Source organism: Juglans microcarpa x Juglans regia, chromosome 1S (assembly GCF_004785595.1).
Source record: "Juglans microcarpa x Juglans regia isolate MS1-56 chromosome 1S, Jm3101_v1.0, whole genome shotgun sequence".
Lineage (NCBI taxonomy): Eukaryota > Viridiplantae > Streptophyta > Magnoliopsida > Fagales > Juglandaceae > Juglans > Juglans microcarpa x Juglans regia.
Window position 1 is genome coordinate 29,951,452 of NC_054595.1, and position 10,179 is coordinate 29,961,630.

Below are 10,179 nucleotides of genomic sequence, written 5' to 3' on the forward strand. Positions count from 1 at the left end.
CTAAGTAGTAGTCAGCAACTTGGGAAAAATATTGGTATAAAATGGGTTTGGCTTTGAGTTGATCTTCTTCACGGAGTTGGACTTGGATTTGGAATTAGCGCAGTAATGGGAATTAGGAGGGGGTGTGATCTGGAGAGCTGGGATGAAAGAGGACTCGGAGATGGCCGCGTGCTTAGGGGTGCCTGGCTGTGACTCCCATGTGAATGGAACTGCACTCGATGCTCTTCCATAGTAAAGAACCCTGCAAGAAGAGTTGGGGGCCGAGGTTTCCTTGGCCATAAGCCTAGAGAAGAACTTGTCATTCTCCTTCAGATCAAGGGAGTACTGCTGCTCAGGATCATCATCATAATCATCATGGCTATTCCCTACCATTTTGGATTGAGGGCTACCTTCTCGCATCAGGTCAGGCTGATCAATTTTTGCAGACAGATAGATCTGAAAGCTGATGAAGCAGTTAGATAAGGAACTTAGAATATTTAATTTCAGGTGAGTAATTCGTAGGTCTCGATTGGTAGTAGTTGCTGTATGTCTACTTTTCCGATCTCATATATGGCTATAAAAAAGTTGGAATACCGTAAAAAATATGGAAGAATTACGATATTTCTATATGTTTTTTAATGATCGAGAAATAAAAATTCACAAAAAAAAAAAAAGAAGTTATTTAATGTCATGTTATATAAAGATAAGGATAATTAAAAAATAAACTTATAAATAACATTTCTTAATTAAATCGATAAGACTAGTAGTACGTGCACGTGGATTAAACGTTAAAGAGCGACATGTATGGTCATTCGCTTAATTCTATGATGTAGTCACCGATAGAGTTTTTTTGCTGAATATATGAATGTTTTTAAACTACATACCATTCACATGACATAATTTGATTTAAAAGATAAATTTTAAATTTTATAAATCAAATTATATTATATAAATAGTGTGTGATATAAAAATCTTTAAATGGAACTATTCATAATTAATATGGTAGCTACCATGCATGCATGCCTGTAATGAAAAATATTTTAGAAGAATTGAGGTCAATTTTTTGATAAGATGACGTGGGTTTATTTGGGATATTGTAATTTTTTTTTATAGGAAATAGACATAATTTTATTTCATGAAGGAAGTTACATATGTGACTCAAGTTACAAGTCAAACTAACACCTGTTGTAAGCTTCTCCATACACAAATATCTTTGTAATGGGCATTGTCTGAACTTGAAAAAACTCTTAAAGGAGAGTATCAATCTCTGTGTAAAACAGAGGTAAAAACAACCCGCATCCAAACTCCATCCTCCAAAGGAGAAGAAGTGAACACCACACCCATCCTCCTAACCGGAGGTGGGAGGAACCAACACTGTTATGGACATAAGTCCAATAGCCTATTTCACTTATTTTCCTACAAAATAAACTAGCAAACAAACACCAACAAAATACACCGACATAAAGTCGGAAATACAAAAATCGAAATAACAACAAACACCAACAAATAGTAATCGAAAAAAGCAGAAAAAGGAAACGGAAGTGGCGTCACGCGCCACTTTGGGAAGGAGCAGTTCGATTGGTCAAGATAGTGCCAGAGTCACTAGACCCTGAGCTGCCGCGCATGGCATCAAAGGAAGATGATTCGTGGTGGCGCAACGTGTCGCTCCGAATGGCGCCCAATCCGATCGACTGCAAGATCGGCAGGTGAGGATTCTCCCAGTGGTGTGAGTGTAGGAAGATGAAAAAAACAAAGAAAAACCATCAGAGACTCAGGGCCGACGGTAGAGAGGGAGGAGAGGAAAAGGAAGAAGGAGCCGAAGCTCCCTCCCCCGCTCAGGTTTGGACTTGAAATGGTTTCTAGAGAGAGAGGTTCTGATTTGAGAGAGAGAGAGAAGTTTGATCTTGTTTTTATTTGGGTTATTGTAATTAATGATAAGTGCGATGATGAAAAATGGTAAAGCAATAAGGGATTTGGTTAGGGAAGAGGAAGGTGTCATAAATGAGAAAAGTTATCCCCGTCCATGACTCTTTGTAAACAAGTGTTTAATATTGGGGTTGTAAGGTAGATATGACACCCACTCCAAATGTATTTCCTTTCCTTTTGCAGTACGTCAATCTATGACATCCTTTTTGGTCCCCTATTTGGGCCTGGGCCTAGCCGCCTATTATTGCATTTTTCATATTATCAGAAAGAAAAATGTTACGCTCTTCTTTTAAATGTATCGTACAAAATTATTGCCAATATATTTGTATGCTTTTTTATTTAAAAAAAATACAAAAATGCATTAGAAAAAAATATTGGTGCTCATTTACAAATCTAGCAAATACATAAAAAACAAATAATTCCTAGTCTTGGACCAATCAGGGGTTGCAATTCTTGTATGTGAGTTGTCGTGCTAAATTATAAATATTTGATTATATGGTCAACTCTAACAACAACATAAAGAAATTTTGTAACACCCAGACCCAACATCAAGTTCAGGACAAGCTCGTGTATTATAAAATTTTATTTATTTGTTTATTGTAGTCTAATATGTGTGGGAAGTCCAATTGAGCTTTAACGAGAAATTTTTTAATAGACTACGTGCCCAAAAATTCATTTAAGGCCCAAAAGTATTTTATTGGACAAGTTGAGCTCATTTTTTAAATGAGTTGTTAAGTGATTAAGGTCCTATAATAAGCATAATATGGGCCCAATAAAAACCAAGGGGAGTTGTGTATAAACTCCAAACCAGGTATGTTTCTTCCTCTCCTCTAGGTTTCCAACTTTCTATATTTATACACACTTAATACACAAACCCAATCTTTGCTGACCCTATACATGGACTGTCGCACCCTCCCTCCATGTTCTAAGCATAAAAAACTAAAGGCCCTCCCCACGTACAACATATTTTGTTCAACTATCGCACCCTTCCTCCACGTTCAAAAAATCAAAAATTGAAGCTCTACGTCACATTCTTTGTGGCGCCCTCAACCCCCATGTGTTATTTTTGTGGAGTTCGTGACACCGAGGTGATGACCACACGGATCACGCACCCCAACGACCAGTGCTCAGAGTGTGTACAAGAAGCAATACGTGTACAAAATAATATTAACAACAAAGAAATAAAAATGTCTTTCTTTATTAAGTACCAGAGTTGTTAAAAATAATAAAATATTATTACAAGATTTATACAGTCATCCGACAGATAATTTAAAGACAAGCAATAACATAAGGGAAACAATTCTCAAAACGCTGATTAACATATCATCAACTCAAACCTCTGGCGGAGCTTATCCCTCGGGTTCATACTCGGGCTCTGCGTCAGACTCTACGGTACCATAAGATGGAACCGTAGGGTAAAACACCACAATGAGATTATGACATCTCAGTAAGTAATTAACTAAAACAACATCCAAGAGATTTAAAACACATTATTATAATCACACGTTCCCATACAGATAAATATGCAGAAAAATAAACCACATTCTTTTTCCCAAAAATACACTTTTAATACTCACGCCAAAAATTTCATTTTTGACCCAATCATAATCATTATTATAAAATTACGCATGCACCACGGTCTCCCCTATGGACAGTCCACACATCCTGGCTCTTATCGTCACATCACAGGTAACGTCCGTGCATGAGACTTCGTAACGAGCGATGCCCAGTTCCTCGCCCAGCTCATACATGGCCAAACATCCTCTAACCTCGCCAGCCAAAAGGTCACGGAATCGGTACGAGAGCGTTACCGTCTCGTCCGTTCCCGTCTTCACCCTGCGACAACTTAGGGGACGTCACGTCAGTCTGTTACGCTCCCGAGTGACCAGAGGAGATCCACCGAGATAATGCCCATCTCGGCTTGGGGTCGTAATACACACGCTCCCACATATTCAGTCTCAATTCCAAACAGACAACGTGACTTCACAGCACAATTTATTAAAGACGATAAATATGCGTTTCAACAGTTATTGGAATACATAATAAATTGCTCATTTATAAATTTACAATAATTACAAAAATACAGTTTACAACCAACTACACACATAATCCCTTCCTCCAATCCGGCTCAAGGCCCAACATCAACACCAACTACAATGATTCCCAACACTTCAACGACCCAAGACCCAATTTCAACAAACCAACAATTTATAAATAACTGTCAATTACAATGCCAATTTAAATCACTTGAGTTGCGTTTGAAAATTACATACACACGAAGATGAGAATAATTCTAGAAGATCATGCGAAAGGGGTGTTGCTCAAGGTGACGGCACAATGGCGACACACGGCGGAGCTCACGGTGGAGCAATGCCAAAAAGGCTCTCAACTCACGGGTTGGGTAAAATTGCAAGTGGACAGACACGGGTGGCCCTCGAGGATGGTCAAACAACCAAGGTAAGACACTGCGTGGGGTGGTTTGTGGTGGTGCACACGACAAAAGCTCAACACTAACAGGACAACAACCACAAAATTTGGGAAACAAGATTTCGATTTGAGAGAGAAAGAGAGAGAGAGAGATGAACAAATTTTGAATCCCCTGATAAGAGAGGAATCTGGGCCTATTTATAGGCCAACCAAGGCGGTAGCAATCGGTTGCGTGCCTCACGGGTAGAGAAAACAATCCGGCAGCGCAAGCCATGGAAGGGATGCGTGGCAGTGAAAATGGTGTGGTGAAGTGGCGGGTTGACAACAGTAAAGGGATGGCGTTGCCGAACGACATGGGGCAACCATTGAAGCTCGAGGTGGAAGGTGGTGGTGGTCGTGTAGAGCGACGGTTTGACAGCAAGCCTTCGATGTTCATGCCGAAACGACACAGAGAAAAATATGGTAGGATGAGGTGGTGGCTTGCGAGTGAATTGCATGACTCATGGACCAAAAGGTGCTGGCAGCAACTAGAAGAAGAAGAACCTGGAAGAAGATGGAAGGAAGAAGAAGAAGCAGAAGAAGAAGAAGGAAGAAGAAGCTGCGTGGCGCCAAGAGGAATGCGATGGAACCTTAAGGGGTTTTCCTCCAAATGGCGCCGTTTAACTATGGGCAGGGCTGGGTTCCAAATGCCGCAAGGGCTGGGTCCTGATTGCACATGGGTTGGATAAAAAAGTCAAAAAGGCTTGAACAAAACAGAACATACACATGGGTTGGGCTTCAAAACGCAGGCTGGGTTCACTTAAACGCACGGGCTGGGTCATTTAAAACACACGGCCCAATTAAAAACACACACAATACACACACAACCCAAAAATAAATTACTACAACTAACTACACACAAGCCCATGAAAATAAAAACACATCAAAATAAATTAAACTTATCATAAGTAAAATAAATAGAATAATATATGGAATTATAAATAAAATTAGAGATCTCACACTCTTTCCTCCATGCGAACCCAACTACAAGCCCCATCATCCTCTTATGCCAAAACTCCTTCACTTCATTGCAACCACTAGCCACAACAAAACCACTGAGAGACCATGCCCCAAACTGAAATCAGCCACTGCCCAAGCCCTCCTCTCGGTTGATTCCACTACCATGAGCCATAGATAAGTGTTTCATGTCTCATGTGAAAAAAGCAAGAAGAACAAGAAAATAGGATTGAGAACAAAGAATAAAGGGAATACTCGAGAAACTTCTCATTCATTGTATTCTTTCATTTACACAGTGTCATGGTTTTATACTAAAAATGCATAGACACTACTAACAAACTAAGGAATATTCGTACTGCCTCTATTCTGTACAGACAAATAACTACCTCCAAATTTACATAAAAATACATTACAGCTTATCTATAAGAGGGACCATTTAGTAAATTGACTAAAGGATTATTACAAGAGGCAGATTCACTCGATGGAGAGTGTGGCTGCATATCAGGATCTTTGATGTTGTCATGAGCAGTTGCATCCACATGATCTGGACTAATGGAAGGACTGATGCCATGCTGCTCTAATACCCCCACAAGATGGAGAATAGATGTTTTCTATTCCCATCTTGGAGACGTGTGAGTAAAGAACATGAGAAGGTAAGGACTTAGTGAAAATATCTACAAGCTGTGAAGTTGTGTGAACATGAGCAATCTTGATGCTTCATTCTTGAATTTTGTCTCGAACAAGATGACAATCCACTTCAATGTGTTTTGTCCTCTCATGAAAGACTGGATTGGCTGCTATATGTAAAGCAGCTTGGTTATCACAAAAAAGTTCAGCAGCTTGTGGATAAGAGATGGAAAGGTCCTTGAACAACTGTCTTAGCCAAATGAGTTCAGTAGAAATGGATGCCATTGCACGATATTCTGCTTCAGCAGATGACCTTGAGACAACTTTTTGTTTCTTGAATCTCCAAGAAATGAGAGAATGGCCCAAAAAAATGCAAAATCCAGTGATGAACTTTTGGGTGTCTGGGCAGGAAGCCCAATCTGAATCACAGTAACCTTTAAGATGAATGGAAGATGTAGAGGAAAGTAGGATGCCTTGGCCAGGTGCATTCTTGAGGTATCTCAATACCTTGTGAGCTGTAGTAAGGTGGGAGGAGGAGGGGTGGTCCATAATCTGACTTAAGACTTGGATAGGGTAACTAAGATCAGGTCTTGTTAAGGTTAGATAAAGTAACATTCCAATGAGTTGTCTGTATGGAGTAGGATTAGGTAGAGGTGTTCCAGAGGATTTGCTTAACTTGTGGTTTTGGTCCATGAGGAGCTTTAAGGGTTTACAAGCTAAGAGACCTGAATCAACAAGAATACATAGAGTATATTTCTTTTGATAGAGGTGAATTCCTTTGGGGGATCTAGCAACCTCAATGCCAAGAAAATATCTTAATGTCCCAAGGTCTTTAATTCTGAAGTGTGTGTTCAAGAAGGTCTTAGGGATTGAAATTGAATAAAGGGAACTACTGGCAACTACTATGTCATCGACATAAACAAGTAATGCAGTAAAAGTGGTAGCAGTAATGAGAGTAAAGAGGCTGTAATCAGCCTTGGATTGAGTAAAACCAAATTGAACCAAAGAAGTGGAGAATTTATCATACCATTGTCGTGAGGCCTGTTTAAGCCCATATAGACCTTTGTGTAGCTTGCAGACCTGGCCAGGTTATCCTTTGGTGTATCCAGGTGGCCTTTTCATGTATATTTCTTCATTTAGCTCCCCATTAAGGAAAACATTGTTAACATCGAATTGGTGAAGATGCCACCCTTTGATTGCAGCCAAGGACAGTATAGTTCTAACAGTTACAATCTTTACTACTGGGGAAAATATTTCATGATAATCCACCCCTTCTTGTTGAGTAAAGTCCTTAGCAACTAACCTTGCTTTCTTCCTCTCAATTGTATTATTAGAATGGTACTTAATTTTGTATACACATTTGTAGTCAATGGCAGTTTTGCCAGGGGGTAACTCTGTGAGGGTCCATGTATGGTTAATCTCTAAGGCTTCAATTTTTGTATCCATTGCCTTACACCAGTTAGGGTTCTTGGAAGCTTGTGTGTAAGTGTGTGGATCATGATTAGAGGAGATAGTAGCAGAGAAAATAGAGAAGGCGGGAGATAAATTGTGATAAGAAATGGAAGAAGTTAGAGGAAAAGGTATACCTGTTGGAATTGATGCCATGCTCACTGATTGAGGGGGTGAGATTGAAGTTGCTCGCTGGTAATGGAAATCCTGGAGATATTAAAGGGCTTTTCTGGTTCTAGTAGATCTTCTAAGAGGGGAAGGAGATTGGGAACTTGATATTAATGGAATGGGAGAAGTGGGAGGGGAAATGATGGGAAGGACTGGTGAATGGGTGATGGTGGTTGTGGTTCTGAAGTGATTGACAAGATAGAGCTAAAAGAAGGTGAAGGAGTTGAACTAGAAGAAAAGGGAGGCTGAGTTGAAGCAGAAGGAGTTGGCAATGAAGAAAGTGGAGTGAAGTTGGGTTGATGGAAGGGAAACACATGTTCATGGAAGATAACATCTCGAGAAATAAAAACTGATTGGGTGTTTAGATCAAAAAGCTTATATCCTTTTACCCCAAAAGGGTAACCAAGAAAGACACAATGTATGCCTCGAGGGTCAAATTTCTGTCTATGTTGAGATATGGTAGAGGCAAAACAAAGACATCCTAAGATTCTCATGTGAGAATATGTAGGAGGTTTGTTGAAAAGAAACACAAATAGTGTTTTATTAGACAGTAAGGGGGTGGGAATCCTATTGATTATGTAGGCTGCAGTTAGTATGCATTCATTCTAATATAAGTTGGGAAGGTTAAATTGGATTTTAAGAGCTCTGGCTATATTTAACAAATGCTAGTGCTTCCTTTTTGCAATCTCATTTTGTTGTGGGGTTTCCACACAAGTTATATGGTGAATAATTCCTCTTTTGTTGAAAAAATCTGTCATTGAGTTCACTCCAAATTTGTGCAGCATTGTCAACCAAAGTAATGCTGGATTTGAGTGATGGGTTGATAAAATTATGGAACCAGGACACAACTAAGTCATTGCACCTTTCCCACGCATTATAGAGAGGGTCAGAGGTGGCATTGGGTTTTGACAATGTTCCATTGATGAAACCAAGCTTGTTTTTGGCACGAAGAGCTTGACACATAGCTTTTGACCAGGTTGTATAGTTCTTAGTGGTGAGAAGGTCAAGAACCAAGGGGATGGAAGGGTTATCACCATGATCCAATCTTTAGGGGTTGATAATATTGTTGAAGTCGAGAAAGGGGGATTTGGGGTTTTCAGCAGTCATGGAAAGAGGAAAAAAAATTCTCAACCTGAGGCTCTTGATACCATGTGAGAATAGCAAGAAGAACAAGAAAACAGAATTGAGAACAGAGAATAAAGGGAATACTCGAGAAACTTCTCATTCATTGTATTTTTTCATTTACACAATGCCATGGCTTTATACTAAAAATGGACAGACACTACTAACAAACTAAGGAATATTCGTACTGCCTCTATTTTGTACAAACACAAATAACTACCTCTAAATTTACATAAAAATACATAACAACTCATCTATATGAGGGACCATTTAGTAAATCGACTAAAAGATTATTACAAAAGGCAGATTCACTCGATGGAGAGTGTGGCTGCATATCAGGATCTTTGATGATGTCATGAGCAGCTGCATCTACATGATCTGGACTAATGGAAGGACTGATATCCCATGCAAGCCGAACATAGCATAGCCCCTCCCCGTTCACAAATCATCATGCTCTAGGCGGCCCCCACAAAGACCTAGAATCAAGTTGCCGCAGTAGCCCATTCTTTTTTCTCAACCCCACGTTCACCACCCCAACCGATGCACAGGAATCACCACAATTCGAGCCCACGCACAACAAGCCACCGTAGAAACCACCACTCAATCTACTCGAGTTTTCCCAAAGCCTCGTCGTGCACCACCACCCTGTACCTCCTAGCCACAGCCTTGTACAACCACTACACGCCCTCTATAAACCACTGAGAACCTCTATTTCACAACATGAAAACATAGCAAGTACCTCCAGTACGTAAAGCTCCTCCGCAAGCTGCCCAACCACCACGAGGGATGCACCATGCAGCCATTGCCATCACTGCCTTGGGCCGCTATTACTCACAGTAAAGCAAACCTCCATCTTGCCCAGCACCCCGTGCGTAGCCCTCAACTCTCTTGGTAATCTCTTTCTTTCGCTCACGCCCTGCTCTCTCTCTCTCTCTCTCTCTCTCTCTCTCTTTCACACACACACACACACACACAGTGTCATGCCTCATTGAACTTGATTATGTTCATCCACTAGGCCTGTCGTCGCACTAGCTCCATCGCACGATTTTTTGTTTTCTCTCGGTGAGTTATCTCGCACGGTCCCTCCCTCACCAGATTAGTTCCCCTAAAGCTTGTGTTTCTTCAAGTTCTAGCCTTTGAGTTCTACCCACTTATTATATATAATTACATAAATGTCTTTAAGATCACGTGTATAGCTCCCAATGAAAGATTCTAAGCCCTTTTAATATTAATTACATCTTTGCCCTTTAGTTGGAAGTCATGACAGATTGTTTTATTTTATTTCAAGTGGGTTTTGGCCGGATTTTAGTCTGATTGTATTTGTTACAAAACACCTATAATATCTACTGTGGGTTTGGGCTTAATTTTAAATAAACCTGTGATCAAGTTGAAATTTTGTTAAGTGAATATTAAGTGGAGATATATTTTATATGAGCTTAGTTTAATTGAGTAAATATGTTAACCACACACTTTATCTTACAGAAG

General features: G+C 40.0%; 1 protein-coding gene across 1 annotated transcript; it reads right to left on the reverse strand.

The window, feature by feature from the left end:
* On the reverse strand, nt 1-372 carry LOC121247496. Its single transcript, XM_041145831.1, has one exon. The coding sequence runs from the start codon at nt 370-372 to the stop codon at nt 1-3; it is 372 nt and encodes a 123-aa protein (XP_041001765.1).
* Between the last annotated feature and the right edge of the window lie 9,807 nt (nt 373-10,179).